Genomic DNA, 22,309 nt, shown 5'->3' on the forward strand with positions numbered 1-22,309 from the left:
ATGTGTCTATTTCTAAGTCATCAATCATTTATAACAACTTATGTATAGATATCTCAGCAGCATCTTTATTTTGTTATCATTTAGGTAAGGCATCCTGATGGTTATCCCAGCATTATACTTTTGTAAAATAGGTATGTAGCTGGTGCAGTTTTTGCTCACTCTCTGTGTGTGTCTGTGTTCAATGAATTTCTTTAATCTTGGATTATGCTATACCCATCTTGGTCTATGTGGTATTTATTAATAGTTGCAATAACAAATTTTCATTACTAAAGAAAGGACCCTCAATACTTGTTTTGTTGTCTTTTTCTCCATCCTTTCACAGCCAGACCGGGATTTGAGAAGGATGAAGGTTGTAGTTTCGGCAAAAAAATCATACTTGGAATAGGTAGGTTTGATATTTTTTTTTACATGCACTAGCTTAACTTTTGGTTGAATGTTGATTATCTACCAATATAAAATATTTGATTATATTGTCTTTCTTGGACATGTAAACTTGCCAGCAACTATATGACCTTGGATGCCGTAAAATGATGGTAGTTGGTCTTCCTCCAATGGTAATTCTAATTTTACGGTTATAGTTGCTACAGTGCTTGGCCTTCTTCTCATGAGAGGAAACTTATATATATAGCTATGTTTTGTGTTAGTATTTCATATGGACAACTTATAATATAGTGTGTTGCCCACCAGGCTTTGTTGAAACTTCGAAAGGGTGCTGTGGTACCGGGTACGTGGAGGCCGGACCTCTTGTAATTCAATTACTCCAACATGTGAGAGGGATTCACGATACTTATTTTTTGATTTGCATCCATCCTAGTGAAGCGACCAATCACTACATTTCTAAAAACATTGTAAAAAATACATTCTAAGTTGTTATAGGAAATACAGCGACTGTCAAAGTAAGAGTTTTTATAATTTAGTGATATAATTTGTTGTGTAATCCAAGTTAATCTTTCCTTTTATTGTTGTAATTATGGAGTTATTGTGCCGATGGAATCTTTGTATTTAATTTTGCTATCGTGTCACTAGCAATTTGTTGTGCCATGTCATGCAAATTAATTTTTCTTCTTCACTTTTTAGCTATTTAATTTCCCAGTTAACGGAAAAAGCTCTTTTTTTTTTTTTTGTTTTTTTATTTGTAGAAAAATGTCCTTTTTACAACAGGGAAAAAAATGGCTTATTAAATTAGTGAAAGGATACCTCTCATATTCTCAGTCTGACTTGAGATTGAACCAAAGACATATTTTTAGGATATTGGCATAGCAAATTCACCACCACTTTTCTCAGCTGAATTGGCATACAGATTTGTTTTTTTTTTTTTTTTTTAAAATGACCTCTCTTTTTAATTAACAGTACCCGAGCTCACTGGGTTCGGGTACCGACGCAAGAAATTTTTTTTTTTTAAAAACGTGGACACACCATAGTCCAGTGGGCTTTGGGTACTTCACACAGTACTCGAGCTCACTGGACTCGGGTACTGAGTGCACCAATTTGTTTAAGAGGCACCACCGAGCCGTACTCGAGTCCAATGAACTCGGGTACTTCTAACAGTACTCGAGTTCACTGAACTCGAGTACAATTTTTTAAAAATGTGCTTTCTTTAAAAATTTTTACACCGAGCCATACCCGAGTTCAGTGCGCTCGGGTACTTCACAGGGTACTCGAGTTCACTGAACTCGAGTACCAATTTTAAAAATTCTGGGCTTTTTCAAAAAAAGACACCGAGCCATACCCGAGTTCCCTGGGCTCGGGTACTTCAAACGGTACTCGAGTTCACCGAACTCGAGTACCATTTTTAAAAATTCTGGGCTTTTTCAAAAAAAGACACCGAGCCATACCCGAGTTCCCTGGGCTCGGGTACTTCACACGGTACTCGAGTTCACTGAACTCGAGTACCATTTTTAAAAATTCTGGCCTTTTTCCAAAAAAGACACCGAGCTATACCCGAGTTCACTGGGCTCGGGTACTTCAAACGGTACTCGAGTTTCTTTTAAAAAACACTTGGCCAAAAACATTCCGTAGCAAAATTCAATAAGGTAGATTGGTACCCGAGTTTCACAGACTCGAGTACCAATCTGACTTAACAAATTTCTTTTGAAAAAAGACTTGGCCAAAAAAATTTGTAGCAAAATGCAATAAGGCAGATTGGTACCCGAGTTTGGGAAACTCGAGTACCAATCTGCCTTAACAAATTTCTGTTAAAAAACACTTGGCCAAAAACATTCCGTAGCAAAATTCAATAAGGCAGATTGGTACCCGAGTTTCGCAGACTCGAGTACCAATCTGCCTTAACAATTTTCTTTTAAAAAACACTTGGCCAAAAAAGGCTGGGCAAAATGCTATTTCGGCTTGATTATTGCTGCTTGAAATCTTTACATTGCTTTGAAGTGGATAAGAGTCACAAGACATTGCCAAACCCCATGAAACATGCACAAAATTTCCTCCATAACTAAAATGTGGCTTATATTGAAACAATCAAAGCGACCACCATTTTAACAATTGTAGATTTGCAACAAACAATTTTCAAAGTTGGGACAACTAACTTCAAATTAATAAAGATATAAAAGTTATTTGTAGCAAAATTCTTTAATCCATCGATTGAACTTGGCATGATATTTGTGAACAACATTATCAATTTGCAGTCATCACCCATGCTTTCCCATGCATTTCTGAAATTGGAGACCCCCACTTTCAACATGTAATCAGCTGCTACAACCTCTAGGTCCTCTAGCTGGTATTCATCTTCAACACCATCATCCTCTGTCTCACCTTGGATCAACCTAATAGTATCACAAAATGCATAAGTTAATAAATTTTCCATATCCCATCCTTCATTTTGATAATGATATATGCTCAAGTACAAACAATATGAGACACCTCTAGAAAGGAAGAACTTACAAAAGTGTGGAAGATATTTAGGTTCATCTATAGATAGTCATCTAAATATGAGACACCTCTTGTTGGCAACAGGACTACCTCCAGAATAATTTAACATCTTCTTCATGTAGAGAAAATGAAGTATGAAAGCACTGAATTCAAATGAATGCCATCTATTTTTTTTCCCTTTTTTTTAATGGTAACAACAAAATATAGCCAATACTAATTGGTATTTGTTTTGAAGAACATCTATACATACTTAAGACATCAAGAGTTACTGCAAATGAAATAAAGTGACAATCCTCTTTAGAAATTGGAAATCAAAACCAAGTCCACACAATTGTCCAAAAAGATATCATACCATCTTACCCACACCAAGTGATCCAGCAAAAGTCATTTTGTCAACAAAAGACACCAATGCTTCTCCTGTTTCAGCAAACCTAGTGAGTAAGTCTAATTAATGATAATAAAAAAATAATACAAGATCGTAAAGAGAGCAAAAGACCTAAACAAAAGGATGTCACGGTTCTAACTTAGCGTACCTACTCCGCGAGACCACCACTCATCGGTATCTCGTTCCGCTTAGGGCATGTTCTTCGGTTATGCCCCTCTTGGTCACACAACCGGCATTGCACCTTCCTCCCCCCCTCCTTCCACGGTGTGGTTCTTGGCCGTCTCCCACCCTCGTCCATCTCATTCCTGATTCGTGTTGAGACAGGGCGACCTTTTTCTCGGATCAATCGGGGGTTAGGGAGGACTTTTCGAGTTTCTTCAGGATCCGGCCATGATAATCTATCTTTCAACACTGGGAAAACGGGAGCATAGCTCCGGAATAGTGCGTCCACACTATAGCATGGGTCAATGTACTGCTCTGCATCATGTCGATACCTAATACAAACTGCAATGACATGTGAACATGGTATCTTGTACATTTTCCATTTCTGACATGTGCAAGTTCTTTGCAGCAGATTAACTCCATGTGTGTGATCCCCACGTCCAGCAGACCCTGGATTATGCGATGTATCTACCTGATATGATTGTTGTTGCGCACTCAATCTCGTCACCCTGTGACGCTCCGCCTTCGCCTTATTTCTCATGAAGATATCCGAGGCATATTTAGTCCATTTTTGTCCTGAATTCAACTGCGCTATGCTCTTATTGCGCCGATCATCAAAGTAAGCATTAAGTTTGAACCATGTGTATTTCACCATTGCCGTAATGGGCAAGCTACGAGCACCCTTTAGAACACCATTGAAGCACTCAGAGACGTTTGTAGTCATCGCCCCGTAACGGTAACCCTCGTCAAAAGTTAGAGCCCATTTCTCTTTGGGCACATCCTTCAGATATCGGTGTGCGTCCTGGTTGATATTCTTAATTAAATCAAAGGTGGCATTGAACTTTCGCTCCTGGGTAGCACTTGCTGCCCTCCATACTAGATTCTTTACAGTTTCATTGTTACATCTACTGTTGACGTTACTGCATAGATGACGAAGGCAGTAACGATGTTCTGTCATGGGAGGCCGTAGGGAAAAGTCTCGATTAGTGTCTCTGAAGATAGCTTGTATCCCAGGGTGTCTGTCAGATATGACACACAGGTGTCTCCGGTCGGTAACATACGTTCTTATACAACACAAGAACCAACCCCAAGTCTCTGTGCTCTCGCTTTCGACAACGGCGAAGGCTAGTGGATAAATCTTATTATTAGCATCTGTCGCCATTGCAATCATCAATTTTCCTTTATATTTTCCATAGAGGTGGGTTGCATCAATGCTAATCACAGGCCTACACTTCTTGAACCCAACAATACATGGACGAAACGCCCAAAATACAGACTTGAATGTACAGGTTCCTCGTTCATAATTATCATCTACTAGTAACTTATACTGTGTACCTGGACTTGCATCTTGAAGTCCTGCCAAAAAACGCGGCAACTCTGCATATGACTCCTTAAAATCCCCGTATATAGCTGCAACGGCCTTTTGTTTGGCATCCCATACCTTGTATGTGAACCATAATGATTACGTTAGAAATGAATACATGTTAAATAATTATAGCTGAAGAACAAAAATCAGGACTTGTAAGGCTATAACCTGAATATTGTGCTTATACTTCACATAATATAAGGTATTCATGGGTTGTGGGGAAAAAATATTGTGCTTAAACTTCACATAAAACTGATGTCTCTACATTGTATTGAAAAAAGAATGCAAGTTGCTAGAATACCTTGTAGTGAGATACTTCATGTTTTAAGTCTGCCAAAGCAACGTGGCGTAAGTTCTTTATCTTATACGCAGGGTCTTCTCGTATATAGCGCTCAAGTACGTATGCTAGAAACACTGAATCAATCATCCGACCATCATGAGCATTCTGAATTTTATCGCACATGTGGGGGCCCTTGCATTTTGCGATCTTCCAGACATTGTCTCCTTTGCAACAAATTGCACGGACTGACCATGGACAGGAATCATCCTCACAACTCACCATAAGCCTCTCTGAGTCTGAATACTCAGTTTTGAAGCTAAAATTCTCTTGCACTGCGTACCAGGTCAACGCATGTCGTACTGCCAATTTAGTTGCAAATACCATCCCTTTCAGTGGCTGCTCCCCAGGTGTCCAACTTGATACTTCCGCTTGCATAACCGGTGATGGATCAAACATATTATCCCAAGTGTTTTTGGTGAACCATTCCGGTGTAGGATCGGGACCGGGGCATGTATCTCTATTCTCTTCTACAACCACATCTTCAATATGATCAACATCCTCATGTTCACCCATGGTATCTAGGAACTCTTCGAAGTCATCCCTAGTAACATCAATATGGGTTGCATCATCAGCAACTCCGTAATCATCTTCATTTTCAAATGTGCCCCCATGCAGCTCATCATGAGATAAATGCTCTCCTTCATGCATTTCCTGGGGCCCTGCCTCCTCCTCAGTTGAGTTCACACCAGGAAATGCCTGCCATGGTTCATTGTCATACCCATCTCTTGTGTTCTCTACACACCCTTGATAAGATTGCAATGGTATTGACTCGATGTGCTCATCTATAGTTCCATCCAAAACAGTATGTTGTGAACCCTCTCCAGCCTCTACTATGGTGGGCTCAACAGTAACATAGAGCTCCGAAGCAACAAATCCTTTCACCACCATTTGTTCAACAACTTCCCACATCATCTTCACTTCAGCGCCACCCGATAATTGTAGTGACTTGTAGACAACTTGGGTGCCTACAACCAATTGAGGTGCTCGATACACGATTGAAATGTTATGCCTAGACTGGTCTAACCCCATCGCCTTCAATATTCTTCGTTTCAAATTCATAAGCCCTATCCCACGCTTCACCTTAACACATTTTTGCTTTTGGTTTGAGCCTTGGTATGACAACCCATTTAACTCATGATAATACGTCTCTCCATCGTAGTACACATAGAAAAAGTGAAAATCCATCACCGACCTATTATTAACAATATTAAAAGTTGTCATAAACTATAAATAGTTACATAAATTTGGCATATGATAAAAAGTATTTCTATTCAAACTCAACCTCCTTGACTATGTGTATAGACATATAAATAATTGAATCTCGATCATAATGTGCACTTAACCATATATATATATATATATATTTTATACACATATAAAATAAAAAAATGTCAACCATTTCGACTTTATTTTATTAAGCCAATTTCTTTGTTGAGAAATGAATTCATATTATATGCAAGTTTTATATAATGTAAGTATGAGAAGGAAAGATTATATTAAGAAACAGTACGGTAGGAAAAGGGAAAAATATACCAAACCATATATACAGCCCCACTTTTATATTAGATAATTTTAAATTGTGAAGAAATTGATAACTTGGTATAAATAGAAAGAAAAAAGGAGTTTACATAATTTATAAGTTTATATTAATTGCATATTATTATTATTTTTTTTTTACTTTATCGAAAAAAATAGTTAATGTTATTAGAATTTTATTATAAATTTTTTTACAATTTACCTTACAATTCTCAAATCTCTAACCTTGAACGAGTAAATGCTATCAATATTTCTTCTCAATTTTCATATTAATTTTATATTGATGGTTCTGAACTATTAATGCCAATGAGTTATAGCTTACATTATACTTGCCCCATCTGGATGTGTGACTAGGTGGTAATAATAAAAAGATGTTTCAGTTGACATTTCTACTATTATATTATGTAATTAAATTTAATACTCATTTTGAGGTGAAAATAGCCAAACTCATTACACAGTTAAATTTCCACTACATATATAGAACCATGTATGTATCAAATGTTGTACACAGTTAATATTGCAAAACTCATTACATGAAACTCATGCATAAAAATCTCATACAAAAACAATCTAAAAACTAAGCATTGAAGTCATTTAACCCATGCAAAAATATCAAAAAACTAAGCATTTAACAATACCTCTATCTACTAGTCACAAGAGGGTTGAACGTTGGTTGATGAAGACAATGACACAGCCCAAAGAATTGCAGATGGTGACCAAACAAGAAAATTTATGCTGGAAAGATCTCACTCTCACTCGCACATGAAGTTGGAAAAAGGTCTGTGACTCGGAACTGAATGGAACTGAATGCAAGTACTGAATGGAAGTAATAATGTGGACTGGCGAAATTAGTTTAACGGTACTCGAGCTCAAAGAACTCGAGTACCATTAACCATGCATTTATTTCGACGGTTGGAGCCAGTACGAAGTTGTGAGTAGGTGGGTAATAAATATGTGGTAGTAGGTACTCGAGTTTCCTAAACTCGGGTACCATAGAAATACAGTACTCGAGCTTGGTGAACTCGAGTACCTCAGTAATACAGTACTCGAGCTCACCAAGCTCGAGTACGAAGCAAAATATTTAAAATCTTGCCACGTATTGTGCCACGGTGGAAGTGGAAAATGTAGTACTCGAGTTCACCAAACTCGAGTACGTAAAAAGGTGGTATTTTGCTGATTATTTCTGAAACAGTGTCTTCGTGCAAAATAGTTCAAAATTTAATGGTATTGGGCCAATTTGGCCTTCTCGAAATGCATAATCATTCATAAATTTTTTTTATGAATGTATAGTAATTATATGAATAGAAAAAATAGTGTCATGATTAATGTATAGTGAAGAATATCTAAATGGCCTTCATAGCAAAGTTAAAAAGGTTTAGCGTATCATATTAGGATGTTTACATAGCAGAGAAAGGTTATTTAATTAAATAGAAGAGAAGGTTGAAAGTGAAATCCTGAAAAGTTGAAAATTGGCTTGTGATTTAATAAGAAAGCAACTTTTGAAACCCTTGGAAGTTTGTCAAAGTTTATAATCCTTGCCTAAAGAAAATGCTGAAAAAGCAAGATGAGAAATTAATCAAATTATTGTGTACTTCCGGAGTACCATAAATAAATACTCCCTCTTCTCACATGAATGGTGGGTCTCACTAATTTAATTCATGATGGGACCTACCTTTTATGTGAGAGGAGGGAGTACGTATTTATGGTACTCCGGGAGTACCTAATAATTTTCCAAAGATTGGAGGGTGCTAATTAATTTTGATAAGTGTGCTTGTTGTGAACATATGGTGGATCAGCACTCAAAGTGGCAATAACTATCAAATTAAAATAAGCGTTGTGCAGTGCCACATTCATAGATTTTTTAAATTTTCTTATTAGCCATTCTTTTTAAACAGACATGCTTGACAAGTCATTGTTCCTAATATGGAACCAAAATAAATTTGTCTTGGGTAAGAATTAATTAAGCACTACGATTTGTCTTGTTGATCGAGATTAGCTAGAGACTAGAATAATGGCTGTTCTAGTCTCGTTTTCTCTTTCCTAGCAGCAATTTTTGTGAAAAAGAGATTAAGATTGGAAGTACAAATTGGTCTTATTTTGCGTTGTAGTAATTCATTGAAGTATGTTTTACTTGTTTTTTTTTCCTCACGTTCTGAAGGTGTTTTTGTGTTTACAATTTTTTATTGCATTGGTACTTATTGGGCCATGCTATGAACTTTATTAATTTCTTGAACGGCAAAATTGTTCTTAAAAACCTTTTTTATGAAGTTATAGTAATTGTATAAAAAGGAAAATAGTGTTATCTTTGAAATTTGAATAGTGAAGAATTTTTAATTAGCTTTCATAGCAAAGTGAAAAAAAAAAGTGTATAATGATATATGCTTACGAAACAATTCCTTCCCCAATAGAAGTAAATATGTTGTAACAGAATTTCAAACATTATACTGTTTACATAGGAGAAGGAGGTTTGTGAAACCTGAAAGGCTGGAAATTGGTTTGCAAAGTTTAGCACTAGAAACATTGGGTACTTGCTTTACAGTGTTTTTGGGGAAAGTAGGTGCTCACATGACTATTACTATTTAGGAAGTACGGACATTTTATTTAGGGTGCCGTATTCATTTCATATCTGTATTGTACTCGTGTTATACTAATGTTGTATCGGTCGTTTTTTTTTCATAATTTTTTAGAAATTGTTCATATTACCATATCATACCCATACTGTGTCCATGTCCTACTACTCCTGCTTCCTGAAATACTGTAAAGGAATGTTTAAAGCAAAGTTATGCATGTTTGCGTGTCTGAATGCACCCATGGTATTGTCAATTGTGTTTGTGTGCCCATATTTCTATGTTTATGCATGTATGTTGCTAGCCCTTTAATTAATTAAATTTTAATGAACTGATCGTGCAGATTCATGTTCATATAAAATTCCCAGAGCCAACAAAACTGGGTCTGAAGTTTCTGAAATCTAAAAGGGAGGAACCTTATCCTGAAGCAGATATATATGCTGCTCTCAATGAACAAGTGCCAATCTTATTCAAGTTCCACATTTTGGTCTCATTGAATTAATTAATTAAAGTGTATATGTATTATTGAATGTGATTTGGTTGTTTTGATCCTTCAGTATCAAAGTTTGAAACTTAGAAGAGTTTTGTATATGGGTGTTGTAGTATTAGTAGCATACTAGCATGATTCATTTGTAGTTTTGGTGACTAGATGTGCAAATGGGCTGCATTTACATTAAAAAAAAAAAAAAACTGAAAAAACATAAAGAAAAAAGCGTTGCTCAATTGTAAAATTCTCAACCGTAAAATTAATAAATACAAATCATTTTTCTTGTCCCATCCCGTCTCTTCTATGCCCCTATCTCATGAGTATTTTTTGCCCTATTCCATTTTGTCTAATCTTATCTCATGAGTTATTTTTGCCCTATCTTGTCTTGTCTTATCCTGAATGTGTGTATATATATTTTAATTATTTTTATACTCTCATGTTTAAAATTTAATTCTGTTATCATTCTCTAAAATATTTGCTTTTTCTAACTCTTACTTTTAATCATAATTCTCTTTTAGCTCATTATTAATATATTGAAGTCATCTCAATAATAAAATACATCCAATCCACTTTGCTGATAAACTACCTACCATGTGATTTTCCCTTACGTTAACTTGTTGCCATCTCTATTTATTTTTTATTTATAATAGTATCTCGTAGCCATCCTTATTAATAAGTTTATCGGTGCAAAATTTTTCATAACTATTATTTAGAATTATTGTACTCATAATTTCTTTTTTAAAATTGACACTTTACCATTACAATAAATTAAAAAATTAAAAAAATTGTACATACATCAGTTATTATTATGACGTGTACTATTATAAACTATACACTAAGTTACTAACTTACATACATAACTAGATATTGTATATATCAAACATAACTCTTTCCAACCAAATTATGCAGACTAACCTACTTCATTCCACAAAACTCTATTTTTTTTTTAAAAAAAATTTCTCTTCCACAAAGTTGTTGTGTTTCATTGATTAATATCTGAAACTATTATTGTGTTTCATTGGTTAAAATCTAAAACCATGAAATATGTCACTACAAAAAAACGTAGTTTTAAGCTGCGTTTTTGTAACTGTAGAGTGTTTTGAGCTGCGTTTTGTACATGCGACTCCAGATTAGCTCGAAAGCTGCGTTTCTTGATGTTAAAACGCTGCTATAGACCCATTTCATATATATATATATATATATATATATATATATATTTAAATATATCCTAAATCCGTGTTTGGAAAATACGGCCATAGAAGTATTTAGAGTTGCGTTTATGAGTAAAAATGCAGCTTTAGGCCTTGTCTTAAAGCCGCATTTGGCAAACACGGCCATAGAAGTACTTAGAGTTGCGTTTATAGGTAAAAACGTGGCTTTAGGGCTTGGTATATATATTGAAGAGAGAAAAAATCCCTAATCCCTAATCAGATCGAGCTATCACTCTCACTCTCAAATGACAAACCCTCGCTCTCTATCACTCTCAACACCACGCCGCGTGTTGTTAAATTGCATCATGAATGAAAACACAAGGCGACAATTAATTTGAAGCGGGAACTTTATTAGTTTCTTCTAATATCCTAATGGTAGTACTCGTTAAACACATCTTTACAAAATATAGCCCCAAAATCATGAAATATTAAGCATGTTATTGGTATGTTAAATAAAATTCATGCAAAATATGGCTACATTCCTACAATGATTTTTCATATGGATAGAGTATTTTTATTTTTATTTTTAAATTTTAAACAGAATAGTTTTTGCTAAATACCTCATTCAGGTTTAAATAGATTCGTTTCAAACTCGTTTAAATTTTTTGTTTGCAGTAATAGATCTAGGCATCTCAACACATGGTAAAGCCGGGTATCAACTTGAATGAGCTATCCAAATTTGAGATGCACATATCAGTTGAACCAGTTTGGGAAAACTAGGAAAACTGATGGTGGAACTGTACTAATTTTCGATTCTTTGACCGTTTGAGTTTTTGAAACCATGATCTCAACACATTTTTGAGCATAAGACTATAGTTTAGTAGGGTCTTCTCTTATTTCTAAATATCAATCGAATAATATTTATGTTTTGATTTTTTTAGAATTGATCATTTTGGTATATTTTAATACGTTATTGGACAATTTTTCATATGTTTATATAAAATGTATTTTAAAAATTTTAATTCTAAAAATAAATCAAAACAATCAGTATTAGAATAAATATGATGTTTGAAATGATAACTATCTCTCTTGGCAATGTTGAATTTAATAATGGATTTCAATAATAAATTTATCTGGAAAATTATTAATTTTAATTTTAATTTTGATAGAGAAAAATGAAAAGTAAAATTTTTGAAAAATTAAAAATTTTTACACCTTTCAACAATCGCAAACATAGTAACATATTAATAAGATGCGCAACAATTGCTAAACATTATGTTGCAATTTCCTAATGGTTTTTTAATTAATCAGCACTTCACAAAATATAGCCTCAAAATCATCGAAATATAATTTTTTGTTGTTAAATATTCTCTAGCATTATTAGATCTAAGGGCAACTTTTATAAGCCAGTTATATAAATTTTGCATGGTATCACAATGAAAATGGAAGAGTATTCCTAAAATTCTTGAAATTGGCTAAACATATTCATTTGTAACCTAGTTTGTTTTAGTGAAATCACAGTAATAGTTTTGCATAGAATAGACGGTAAATGAGTGTTTCAAAAAATTGTTTTAATATAATGAGATGAAATTTCTCACATTATTTGTGAAAACTGGTTTGACAGATATTGGATAGTCTGTACTAATTTTCGATTCTTTGACCGTTTGAGTTTTTGAAACCATGATCTCAACACATTTTTAGCATAAGACTATAGTTTAGTAGGGTCTTCTCTTATTTCTAAATATCAATCGAATAATTTTATGTTTTGATTTTTTTAGAATTGATCATTTTGGTATATTTTAATACGTTATTGGACAATTTTTCATATGTTTATATAAAATGTATTTTAAAAATTTTAATTCTAAAAATAAATCAAAACAATCAGTATTAGAATAAATATGATGTTTGAAATGATAACTATCTCTCTTGGCAATGTTGAATTTAATAATGGATTTCAATAATAAATTTATCTGGAAAATTATTAATTTTAATTTTAATTTTGATAGAGAAAAATGAAAAGTAAAATTTTTGAAAAATTAAAAATTTTTACACCTTTCAACAATCGCAAACATAGTAACATATTAATAAGATGCGCAACAATTGAAAAGAGTATAATATATTTAAAAAATAATATTTACAGTATTTATTAAGCCTCGGAAATAATAACATAGTTAACTGAGTATTCAGTTATTAACCAAAAAAAAATTAAAAAAAAAACATAGTTAACCGAGTAAGACTCGGAAACACATAATTAACCGACCTACATATGTAATACATAAACTAATCTTTCCAAACATCAATCACAGATTCACAGACTAAGAGTTACCGCAAAACTCTCTTTTTCTTCTTTGTTTTCTCTTTCCTACGTTGTTGTTCGTTGCCTGAATCAAACTCTGAAACCAAACCATCTTTGTTTTCTGTTTCCTACGTTTGTTGTTCTTGTTCTTTGCCTGAATATCAAACTCTGAAACCAAACAATGACTGATATGTTGTTAGACATGGCCAAAGAGAAGTGGCTCAAAGGAAACCACAAGGAGGCGTATGAGCTAGCGACTGCGGCAAACAAAGTCGACCCTTACTTTTACAACGTGGACAAGCACTACGCTGTTTACAGAGCTTACTATGTGGCTGAGACTAAGAAGAACAAGTTGGGACACAGTGATCTCTATCGAATTCTTGGCCTAAAACCTGACCCATCTCTCAGCGTAGACACTATCACATCCAAGTACTGCAAGTTGGTCAAGTTGGTGCACCCTGATGTGATTTGTTCCCCGGCTGCACATGGTGCTCTTCGAATCATTACCACCGCATGGGAGGCTCTCAGTGACGAGTCGAGTCGAAAAGCGTATGATGTTGGTGCTGGTCTGTTGGTTTTGCCGAGAAAACAACAAGAGACTAATAAGGTTGAGAGGCAAGACGTTCAAGTTAATGGGAAGAAAAGATGTGCACCCGAGGAGGACATGAGTAGAAGAAACCGTGCCAAAAGGGTCACCTAAGGTTGGCCTGGCTGGATGCACAAGAAACGATTTTTAGGTTTCTTGCTGTATAAGAGATTTGTTTTTTTTTCCTGTTTTCTTAGTATGAATATGTATAGAACATACAATTTGATCAGATCGGAAGTACAAATTTGTCTAATTTGACTCTACAGTAATTCATTGCAATATATTGACTTCTTTTTAGTATAAATTGTTGCAAATTGGAGAAGGGTGATTTGAACCCTAGATTGTGGAGAATAGTTAATGTCATTGAGTTTAGAGGGTTTTGAGTTTACAATTTTTGATTACATTGGTCCTTATTGGGCCATTTTATAAAATTTTGAATTTTCTTTATTTTGAATTTTTAATGAGTTATTACCATGTGAAAAGGAGAAATTTGTATCGTGAAGAATTTTTGGATGGCATTCATGGCAAAGTCAAAAGAATTTTTTTTTTTTTTAATGAATTTAGTAATTACATATGTTCTTGTTACAGAGTTCAATCTCTTGATTTTTTACATAGGGGAGTAGGTTGAAAGTGAAAAGTGAAACCTAAAAGGTTGGAAATTGGTTTGTCGAAGTTTATAATCATTGCATGAAGAAAATTCTGTAGTAGATAAGGTGCTAATTTTGATAAGAAAGGTTGTTGTGAAAATATGGTGTATTAGACTATCAGTGCTTAAAGGGGCAAAAGGCCAAAAAACTACCTAATAAAAACAAGCATTGTGCAGTAACATAAACAAAGATTGTTTCGATTGAATCATATCAGACATTCTACAAAGATTGTTCGATTGAATTATCTCAGACATTCTCTTAAACAGATATGTGCTTGACAAGCCACTGCCCCTAATATAGGTACAAAATAAATTTGTTCAGGGTAGAAATTAATGACTATTGCTGTCTGGTTTTGTCTTTCCTAGCAGCAACGTGTGAATTCTAATTTGGATCTGCATTTAGGTGTTCATATATACTATTATTTGTCATTACATTTCCTCAAATAACATTTCAGTCTATTCTACTCAATTCAAACCAACAGTCCCTTAAAATCAACCATTGCAAACAATTCAATCTACATATTTCAAAGCTCTATATAAAAAAAAATAAAAAAAAATGTTACAACCTGATTGGTAATGGGCTGTATATCTTGAACACAGCAAGCAATTTAGCCTACCGGAATGGTGCCAGAGGATTGGGACTACGTGGGGCTTTCGAGCTTCTAAGCTCTTTGCAAACATGGTCTAACATCCCCAGAAAGTCTCTCACAATGACAAATATTCGAAGTGGGTTGGCTTCGTCTTTGCTCACGTCTCCATGAAAGTACTCAGTAATTTCTTTGACATGTGTAAGGACCATATTTTCATCTCCCTGCAACTCTTTCAGATTTTTCTCTGCATAATTTAGGAAGGATCTCATTGAGTTGACAAAGTTCGCATTTTGTTCATCCCTACACAAGTCTTTATGTACTAGATGTTGCAGTTTAGCCATTCCATCTGATAGGTTTGATACAGAGCTTGCAATAACATCCAAGTCAATTGCAGCTGTCTTTTTCACATTGTAGAGTTCAGTACTTAGACCAGAAACAAGATCTAGGCCCATTCTTCTGTAATCTTCTTCCTTCTCTTCAGCAGTTTGACTTTTATTTTTCTGGCTGATCCTCCCCATAATGCTATCTGAAACTCTAATTCCCTCTGACCGGATAATTTCTTGAACGACAAAGTGTAGTAAGGTAGTTTTCCCATCAGTTCCTTTCACATCAGCAAGTTTAAGGAGGGCATCAAGCTTAAATGCTCTAGCACCTCCTCTGATAGTTCCAACATTCATACGGTTGCCTGTTTTGAGCACGGCTTCAAGTAGCTTTAAGAAAAGCCTGCTTGATCTAAGTTCTTTGCACGCCTCCTAGTAACAAATATAAATAAGATTAAGAGTGATCATTGTATTGAAATCATTGGTTTTGATGAAAAGTGACGTGGTTGTGATTTGATGATTACCTCCAGCATTGAAAAAGAGTTCCTCAAGTGAACCACCTCATCTTCAAAAGTTTCTCTGTAGAGCATGGCTTCAACTCGTAGAAAGGCAAATGGTATCCTAAGAATTAGTTTGAGAACCTTCTCAGCAGACCCCAGTTCATTAATGTCTCCTTTATAGCTACAGAGCTTAGCCTCTTCTTCCTTGGTAAGTACCATCTTCACTAATGCCTCCAGTTGTTGCAAAGACAAGCCATTCCCTGCTTTCCACCATTGGTTAAAAATTTTAATCAGGTGATGGTATGTGTATATCTGCACTTTAAATTGTTCAAACACCATAAATTGTATGTTGGAGATAGATTCTCTTTCCCCAGATCTTAGTTTTGAGAAACTTTTTAGTAATTTGCAATTTATAATCCATTTGCTGGAACTACAGGACTACAAGAGCCATCATTCTTCAAAAATTCTGATTAGTCATGCAACAAATAGAAAAAAAAAAAAAACTGTAGTGCAATGCCAAAATTTCTTGATCAACAATCTTACAAAATGACATTCAAACTTGAAAGTCCAATTCTAACATAAGTGCTAGAATTCACCTAGCAAATTAATTTAGGCATTTATAAAATTAGTGTGTTTTTAGTTCAAATTTATTGTTACTCCATGCTCCTGAGCACTGCGTTCTGAAAAGTAGTACTTGATCACAATTACTTATTGTTTAGAGCTTAGAAGTTTTACCTTGTATTAGTGCTTCACATACTTCCCCAGCAGACATATTCAAGGCTTTTGACAATATAGTTATGTTCTGTAGTCTCTTTGGATCAAGGACATGCTTGCTTGGAGAAGGAGTCTTGCTCTTTGCTTCGTCACTCTTCATTGAATTTTGTAGATTGTATCCAAAAAGTGATTCAATCATTTCCTCGTCAAACCTGTTTCATTATTCACAATATGTTCAATGCGATACACAAAGATGAAGTAAATTGTAAACAAATAAAATAAACCAACTTACTCAAATGAACTTGTCCGCAGCTTATCCCACACCATAGAACGATCAGGGGCAGCTCTAACCTTGTCCCAGTGAAGTGGCTTCAATTTTGGTAATGGAGCTCCATCTTTGCCCAATGGAGTAAATTGAGGCAGTAGAGATGGTGGAGGAGGTGGACCTTTGGCAGAGATATTCTTTCCTTTCAGAAAAGGAGGTGGACAAGGTGGTGGTGGAATGCAAGGTGGAGTTTGTGGTTGTTTTGGGGGGGTTTGAGGAGAAGATGGCAAGTCTCTTTGTGGAGTAAAGTTTGATCCTGATGAAGAAGCTGAATTTCTTGGAGATGAAATATTTGGCAATTTGAAAGAACATGAAGCTTTAGATACAATTCTAGTTGAAGAAGGAAAAAATGCCACACCTGGGGGAGGAACGGGTGGAGGTGGAGGAGGTGGGGGTGGTGGGGACTTTAAACTTTTCTGACGCTCTGAAGAACATTCAAATGTTTGTTCTTCCTGTTTATTATTGCTTAGAGATTGTGAATTTCGTGTAGGTGAAGTTGATTCTCGGGTTGAGTCAAGATCTGGGGTAGGTAGAGGCATTGGTAAATCTGTAGAGTTGGCCAAGGAAGGCTTAATATGTGACTCTTCTTTAGAGAAAATTTCTGATGTCTCACCAAGACAACCAGCTGAAGCATTGGAATGCCTGACATTTGAAGAAAGTGATTCTCCAAAAGAATGGAAAGATTCATCATCAGAGGAATGACATTCCATGGGAATAATTTTATCACCAGATGAAGAGTTACCACCATCTGATTCATATTTGATTGACTCATTATCCTCATGAACAGATGTAATTTCCCTTGTGGAAGAACTACTAGCATTATCTGATTCTATCCTTAAAAGTTCTTTCTTTGATTCTTCCCCCTCAAGCAATGTAAATTTTGGGGTGCTATGATTTGGTGATGTGTTTACAGTTTCACAAGTTTGCTTGAGATAACAAGTCTGTTGCTCTAAATCAGTACCTAATGAATTGAGGTAAAAGAGATCAAGGCCAGTATTTTGGCTCACCTTGCTTGCTGAATTTTGAGAACTCACATTCTTTAATTTACTTCTGGTGCCTCCTTTTTTGCTGTAGACTGACACAATTCTTGAGGGCTTCTTTCTATCTTTTCTGCGTTTCCTGCAGACCCAGATGAGTCCAAGAGCACAAACTAAGAAAGCAGTTCCTGCAGACACACTGGTTGCAATAAGAATTGTTCTTACTCTGCCTCTATCTCCATCCTGTTTCTTGTGGTGTGGTGGGATTGAACTTGACCTGTGTGATGGAGGATGAGGATGGGCATGGGTATGCAGCATTGGAACATGAACAGGAACTGGAGCTGGAGCTGGAGCTTCTTCAGGTTCAATGGATGGTGATGGAGAGGGTGATGGGGACAAGTGTTCAGAACCTCTATGTGATGGACTTCTTATGTGGAAGCTCTTCAGTCCAAGTAGAGCTCTAAACTTTTCCACTATTAAAGCACCCTTTTCTTCATTCTCATCTTCTCCTGAAACTTTCGGGATGTTGGTTTCAATCCTATCACCATTGTCCTCTCTGAGGTACAGCTGCTGTAAGCCATGAGCATTTAAATCTCCTGCTGCATTTAACACAGAACCAGCAACAAAAATGTTGGTGTATTGTAATGATAGAAGCATGAATATGATGATGAAGATCATGCGGAGAATCTCAGAATCATAACCCATGTTCTTGCAACAAAAATCATCAAAGGCATCCAATGAAACTTTCTGCTCATAAATTTGCCTCTCCTTTTTGTTTCATTCTTTTTCTCCTTTATTTTGAGTGGTGTTGGTAATGTGCAATAGAGATCAAGTCAGAAAGCCTTTAATGCTACTCCAAGGAACCCCTGAGCCTGGCAGTTGTTGTACTGGGCCTTCTTTACTTCTCGATTCACGTACACACCTCTTCTTATCTCCACAAATTCTTCTGCAAAACACTGTTAATATGCATCATACCTTGTCTTCTGGAAACCTTTCTTTTACATAATTTTGACTCAATCTTTTTGTCTTATTACCTTTTATGCCTTTTATTAGAGAAAAGCTGAGCATGTTTTCTGCTCTTCAGTAGCTTATCATTTTCTTCAGTTGTATTGATTGCATTTTAGAGTTCAAAAGCTTTTAATATGTGATACTTTAGAGGTCATGGATTTTAGAGTTGAAAAAAGCTTTTAAGTAGCTAAAAGTCATCAAATCAAAACAATGCAAAAAGGCCCTAGGTGGGTCCAATGTTGTTGGGCTTGCCTAACTATTTAGAGGGTGATAGTCTAAGTTTTCTCCAACCCCCATAATTAAAAGGGAGGAAGAAAAAACAAATGGTCCATCACTTTCTCACGGTGATCTTCCATTAAAAAACTAAAAGAAACACATCAATGAAAAATCAATGAAAAATCAAGATCTTCATTGTCGAATTATGGGAGGCTAAGACTGCTAGTCTCTTTCCCACACTTTTAATGGCTCCACTTAGAAGTTCATATATGTTGCTGTTTTTTGGTTCACTAAGTGGTATCTATGGTTTGGTGGGACTAAAATTGATTTCATAACCTTATATAAGGCATTGGGCTCTGTGTTGTCTCTCACCTAACCATAATAAGAGAGATATGAGTCATACCTACAACATACACTGCCTGTAGACATAGGCAATTGGCTTGGCCTAGAGGTAACTTGGAATTGAAACAAACACTATGTGGTGACTGACGAGGGACCACATTGGATATTTTTCTACATTGGGGACTGGACCCAAATCCTGAACCATTAGTATGAAACCAAAAAAATACCTCAACCCAGCTAGATAAAGAGGCTCACTAGTTTGCTCAAAAAAGAAAAAAGAAAAAAGAAAAAAGAAAAAAAGAGGCTCACTAGTTTATAAATCTTCCAAGAAAAAGAGCAGAAAGTGCTGCTTCAATCTTACTTTCTAGCTTGTTTATTTTAAAGACTAATTGAGACGCGCAGCTAGTCAACTACATGGGTTTATTTATTTTTTTAATTGGCTTATTTTTACATTTGTTTATGTATAATTTTTTCAAACCCAATTAAAAAAAAATATATATATATATACAACCATATTTTTGTCAAATTTCAAGAAATAAGCAAATAAACTTTCAGTACAAAGCTAATCCAAATGCATGCTAAAACACATAAATATTCATTTAAGAGAATCAAGAGTACCTTGAGGCCTGAGATAAACAAATATGAATCCAAATATTAAATTACTCTTTTTAAGTAGATTGTATTTCATTTTATTTTTGTTTTTATTTTATTTTATTTACAATTAAAATTAAAATTGAGAAATTAATTAGATCTGAACTAATGTTTGTATGTTCTTGTGTTGATGTTTAAATATGTGATTGTGTTCTTGTTCAAAATGAATTAGATCTGAATTGATGTATTTTATTGTTTTTAATTTTTTTTCTTAATTAATTTCGTTAAAATTGATTAATAATTTTTATATATATTTAGAAGCTGACATGACATTTTTTTAAATGCTAATTAAAATTTTTTTATTATTTTTTAATTGGCCACGTCAGCATTTAACGTGCTAGCAATGCACTCAGTTTGCCATCTAAAGGTACATTTGGTACACTGAATGGAGATCACAACAGAAATTGTAATCTTTATTATTAGTAATAAAATGTGTTGTAATGTAATAACTAAATATATTCATTAATTTGGTTGTGAGTTATAACATTAGAATGAAACTTAACATTTATTTTAGGAAATATCTTATTTATACAATTATATCTCCTTAAAAATTATTATTTTTAAATTTAAGAGAGACATGTGTTATTTTTTATATTTTTTATTTTTATAATTGTTAGATGTATATGGAAAATTTGTTTATTTAGAAATATATTAAGTTTTGAAATTATTACACTTATTAAGGAATAACTAATATAACCTTTTAAAGAGGAATAATTATTCCTCATTTTGAAGAATAGCTATTCATAAGGAATGATTATTCCTTGTAATAAAAATATAATCAAACTAAAGAATATCTAAACCATATGAATAACTATTACATTACAATACCTATTACAGTTTACTAAACATGCCCTAAGTAATTTCCGTTAGTAGGCTAACGGAAATGACCAAAAATGGAACGCGTTAATTGATTTAGGGACTAAAAGTGGTAAAATTAAAATATATGAACTAAAATAAAAAAGATTCAAAATGTTGGAACTAAAAATGCATTTACGCCTAAAGATAAAGAGGCTCACTAGTTTGCTCAAAAAAAGAAAAATAAGAGGCTCACTTGTTTATAAATCTTCCAAGAAAAGGAGCAGAAAGTGCTGCTCCAATCTTACTTTCTAGCTTGTTTATTTTAAAGACTAATTGAGATGCGCAGCAAGTCAACTACATGGATTTATTTATTTATTTTTTAATTAGCTTATTTTTACATTTGTTTATGTATAATTTTTTCAAACCCAATTAAAAAATATATATATATACAACCATATTTTTGTCAAATTTCAAGAAATAAGCAAATAAACTTTCAGTACAAAGCTAATCCAAATGCATGCTAAAGCACATAAATATTCATTTAAGAGAATCAAGAGTGCCTTGAGGCCTGGGATAAACAATTATGAATCCAAATATTAAATTACTCTTTTTAACTAGATTGTATTTTATTTTATTTTTGTTTGTATTTTATTTTTTTTACAATTAAAATTAAAATTGAGAAATTAATTAGATTTGAACTGATGTTTGTATATTCTTGTATTGATGTTTAAATTTGTGATTGTGTTCTTATGTGTTTTTGTTCAAAATGAATTAGATATGAATTGATGTATTTTATTGTTTTTAATTTTGTTTTTTCTTTTTTAATTTCGTTAAAATTGATTAATAATTTTTTTTGTTATATTTAGAAGCTGAGAAGGCATTTTTTTAAATGCTAATTAAAATTTTTATTATTTTTTAATTGGTCACGTCAGTATTTAATGTGCCAGTAATGCACTCAGTTTGTCACCTAAGCAATTTTCGTTAGTGGGCTAACGGAAAGGACTAAAATGAAACACGTTAATTGATTTAGTGACTAAAAGTGATAAAATTAAAATGTAGGAACTAAAATAGAAAAAAAAAATCAAAATATAGGGACTAAAAGTACATTTATACTTAAAGATAAAAAGGCTCACTAGTTTGCTCAAAAAAAGAGGCTCACTTGTTTATATATCTTCCAAGAAAAAGAGCAGAAAGTGCTGCTTCAATCTTACTTTCTAGCTTGTTTATTTTAAAGACTAATTGAGATGCGCAGCTAGTCAACTACATGGGTTTTTTTCTTTTCTTTTTTTTAATTAGCTTATTTTTACATTTGTTTATGTATAATTTTTCAAACCCAATTAAAAAAAAAAAATATACAACCATATTTTTGTCAAATTTCAAGAAATAAGCAAATAAACTTTCAGTACAAGCTAATCCAAATGCATGCTAAAGCACATAAATATTCATTTAAGAGAATCAAGAGT

At 34.0% G+C, this 22,309-nt stretch overlaps 1 protein-coding gene and 1 long non-coding RNA gene across 2 annotated transcripts; one reads left to right on the plus strand and one right to left on the minus strand.

The window, feature by feature from the left end:
- Positions 1–264: 264 nt before the first annotated feature.
- LOC136068570 (uncharacterized) lies at positions 265–791 on the plus strand. The gene is made up of 3 exons (XR_010629934.1): positions 265–385; positions 501–554; positions 688–791. It is a non-coding gene; the product is annotated as an uncharacterized LOC136068570 (long non-coding RNA).
- Positions 792–14,878: 14,087 nt separating this feature from the next.
- Positions 14,879–18,924, minus strand: LOC112030660 (formin-like protein 11). The gene is made up of 4 exons (XM_024063325.2): positions 16,822–18,924; positions 16,551–16,741; positions 15,840–16,075; positions 14,879–15,747 (listed from the first exon to the last, which is right to left on the minus strand). The coding sequence occupies exons 1-4, from the start codon at positions 18,534–18,536 to the stop codon at positions 15,019–15,021; spliced, it is 2,871 nt and encodes a 956-aa protein (XP_023919093.2). The 5' UTR covers positions 18,537–18,924; the 3' UTR covers positions 14,879–15,018.
- Positions 18,925–22,309: the final 3,385 nt, after the last annotated feature.

Source organism: Quercus suber, unplaced genomic scaffold, assembly GCF_002906115.3.
Source record: "Quercus suber isolate HL8 unplaced genomic scaffold, Cork oak 2.0 scaffold_122, whole genome shotgun sequence".
In the NCBI taxonomy this organism is placed as follows: domain Eukaryota; kingdom Viridiplantae; phylum Streptophyta; class Magnoliopsida; order Fagales; family Fagaceae; genus Quercus; species Quercus suber.

Excerpts from the sequence above, each read along its gene's own strand:
- LOC112030660 (XM_024063325.2), bottom strand. The coding sequence starts at position 18,536 with ATGGGTTATGATTCTGAGATTCTCCGCATGATCTTCATCATCATATTC. Across the intron at positions 16,742-16,821 it reads CTGCGGACAAGTTCATTTGA|GTTTGACGAGGAAATGATTG; the intron begins GTAAGTTGGTTT and ends ATAATGAAACAG. Across the intron at positions 15,748-15,839 it reads ACTCTTTTTCAATGCTGGAG|GAGGCGTGCAAAGAACTTAG; the intron begins GTAATCATCAAA and ends ATTTGTTACTAG.